This window comes from Triticum aestivum, chromosome 5A, assembly GCF_018294505.1.
Source record: "Triticum aestivum cultivar Chinese Spring chromosome 5A, IWGSC CS RefSeq v2.1, whole genome shotgun sequence".
In the NCBI taxonomy this organism is placed as follows: domain Eukaryota; kingdom Viridiplantae; phylum Streptophyta; class Magnoliopsida; order Poales; family Poaceae; genus Triticum; species Triticum aestivum.
In genome coordinates, this window is record NC_057806.1 from 415076395 (window position 1) to 415079393 (window position 2999).

Below are 2999 nucleotides of genomic sequence, written 5' to 3' on the forward strand. Positions count from 1 at the left end.
CTCAAGATGTTGCGACCTTCGTGTGGGCGATAAGGTTATGATGGCTTTCATTATCTTAGAAATGCTCTATGTCAAACCCGAAAAAGGGAATAGAAATGCTCTACGTGTAACTAGGCGGAGTAAACACACTATGAACCATAACAGAAAACGGTGTGTATAACCCAATCTTCTACTCCATATACTGCATTTCATTTCGGGGTATATGTATAAAAACATCACCATTTTCCTTCATTTCATTATCCAGATTCCTTTCATCTCCGCACCCATGCATATGTCCTTCCGAAGAGCTGAGGAATCAAATCTAGACTTGCCGAAGGGTCGAATGACGAAAATGAACGACAAAATGAAAAAAAAAAAGAATTCGGGGTGGTTATGCATGTCTTCACTTATTTTCTTGCTACCTCTCCCTCTAATTGTTCTAGTATGACCAACTAGGTGCACCGCCGATGAACTTTTGCTGGGCAGTAATTAACATATAAGCACGCAATCGCATACGGCATGGCAACTACTCATTCGTTATGATAAAGAATAAGATATTGGGATCGACGACGACGAGCCGCTTCGTTCAAGCCCATGTCTCCTGGTGATCGAACAGGGCGATCCTCTGGTACGCGTTGAAGGCGTCCTCGAACTCCCATGCCGACGTCGGCCCGGTGACCACGTCGACGTCCAGCCCCATCATGAACATCGGCTCCACCGGCCACTCCATGATCTGCGGCAGCCAGTCGTCCTCGAAACCACCGCCACCGCCTCTCGACGCCGCCGAGGCCGACGACGACGAGGAGGACGAGGACGACTCGGCTGGTGACGAAGCCGTGCCGCAGCTGCTGTCGAGCGGCGCCGCTTCGACGACGTCGCATGGCAGGATGATGTTGTCCAGAAGTTGCATCATGGTCGGCACCTCGTCGGGGCAGAACATGTCCTCTTCGGCGCCTGACTGGCTTCCTGTGGCCGCCGCCGCCGGCACCTTCTGCTCGGGCGAGTCGCCGCCGGTAGGCCGCTGCGGCTGCTGATGGGCAGCAGCAGCAGGCTGGAGGGGCTTGTGGGTGGCGGGGTCGATGCCCATCTTCCTCAGCTTCTTCTTGATGTGCGTGTTCCAGTGGTTCTTGATCTCGTTGTCGGTCCGGCCGGGCAGGTGGGAGGCGATCTTGGACCACCGGTTGCCGAGCTGCTCGTGCAGGTCGATCACCGTCTTCTCCTCCTCGTCGGAGAGCAGCCCGCGCTTGAGGTCCGGCCGGAGGTAGTTGGTCCACCGCAGCCGGCAGCTCTTCCCGCACCGGAGCAACCCTGTCCACACAAACGCAAGTCGCAACACGTCAAAACATTGGTCAATCAAAGAAAGGTCGTGAGCTGTGGGTCGTGGCATGCATGCATGTAATTAGTCAAGCTAACCGGCCGGCTAGCCGGCCGGCGAAGTAGCTAGCCGGGCGCATGTGCAGGCAGTGAGTGACCCACCGGCGAGCTTGGGGACGGCTCTCCAGCAGCATTGGCCGTTGCCGAGGAGGAAGCTGACGAGCTTCTGGTCCTCCTCCGCCGTCCACGGGCCTTTCTTCAGCCCCACCTTGTCGCAGCACGGCTGCCTCCCCATTGCCACGAGCTTCGTTCGCACACACAAAGATCACTTCACTCGCAAGGAAAAACCACCAAGCGACGTCGAGTCAACTAACCAGGCCCGTAGCAAAGAGCGGCGAACTTTTCTTTACTCTTCTCAGCTCTGTTTTGGTGGCACACCCTAGCTAGCAAATGGCGCTTTAGCTTTAGCTACATGGTGAGACGCCATTGCCACCTTCCTTTATAAAGGGGGAGGAGGGAGAAGAAGACAAAGGGGCCGCTGGCTAAAAGCTTAGCCGAGGCACCATCAACTGGCGACTAATAACTAGAAGTGGAAAAAAATAGAACCGCAGTGCGGCTACCGCGTGTGCGCGCGGCGGATGGACCTTGGACCAGTAGTGGGGCTAGCCAAGGATGACGTGTCGTGGCGCCGCGGACGCTGCCGCGTGGGGCCCTGGCGTCGGCGTCGCCGCTTTGCCGCGCTGCTGCTCATGGGTCCCTTTTGCTTGCGTTGCAAGTGCTGGCCTGCTAAGCTTTCAAGCTTTTATTTGGATCCTCGTTTGTTGCTCAATCAAGGGTTTTCAATGGTATTAGTTTTGGGGCATGTAATGTGTCCATTCCATTGAGTCATTATCATTTGTTTAGCTTCTAAACTTGCTAATTACATTGGCCTCCATTGTATCAGAGTCCTTTATTTTGTACTAAAACCACGACAAGAATTGTGAAATGAAGGGAGTAGCTAAACTTGCAGTATGCAGCCACCTCGGACGCCGCAAATATTTGGAGGGCAAGAGAGGGGAATGGATAGGCATATGGTTTCTATGTGCTCGCCCTGATTTATGGTTAGCTTTTGGGCCACCGCATGATGAAAACTGGCACAAGCTTCTTTTCTCCTCCATTGAAAAGCAAATTTGAAATAGCGGCGCTAAGTTTCTCCGACTTCTATGCAATTTGGCGAAAGTTAACGGCCCTTTGACGGTCATAGCTGCAATAGCAGTTGATATCACTTGGCTATAGCAAAAGTTCATCAAAAGTGCTACAGCGCGAGTTGTAGCCCACTTTTTTTCTTCATGATTTTTTAAATAATATGGTGGTTGCATTTTTTAGTTGCTATGATTTAATCACTAGCATGCTGGTAATTGGAAAGTCTACTAAAGAAATGCTTCGATGCAACTTCAAAAGGTAGAAATAGATAAGGATACATGGAGTGAGAGATACAATATAAATATTTGCAATACAACTTCCGGTTTGTGACTTGGCTTAGATTTATATTAATACATATGATACAATTTCATCTTATAAAGAATAAACGATTCCCATGTTCTAATTGATACTTCCATAATATATCCTATGAACTTTTAGACATGTGCCACGGATTTCCTGCACGAGGCCTATGGCTTTATCGTTGTCGAGTGATCCCCGTAAGGCGCATAATATATGTACCTGTG

The 2999-nt window shown here is 50.9% G+C and overlaps 1 protein-coding gene across 1 annotated transcript; it reads right to left on the minus strand.

Moving 5' to 3' along the window:
• Positions 1–203: 203 nt before the first annotated feature.
• LOC123103699 (transcription factor MYB20) lies at positions 204–1826 on the minus strand. Its single transcript, XM_044525367.1, has 2 exons — positions 1456–1826; positions 204–1287 (listed from the first exon to the last, which is right to left on the minus strand). The coding sequence occupies exons 1-2, from the start codon at positions 1586–1588 to the stop codon at positions 566–568; spliced, it is 855 nt and encodes a 284-aa protein (XP_044381302.1). The 5' UTR covers positions 1589–1826; the 3' UTR covers positions 204–565.
• Between the last annotated feature and the right edge of the window lie 1173 nt (positions 1827–2999).

Excerpts from the sequence above, each read along its gene's own strand:
- LOC123103699 (XM_044525367.1), bottom strand. The coding sequence starts at position 1,588 with ATGGGGAGGCAGCCGTGCTGCGACAAGGTGGGGCTGAAGAAAGGCCCG. Across the intron at positions 1,288-1,455 it reads AGCCGTCCCCAAGCTCGCCG|GGTTGCTCCGGTGCGGGAAG; the intron begins GTGGGTCACTCA and ends TTGTGTGGACAG.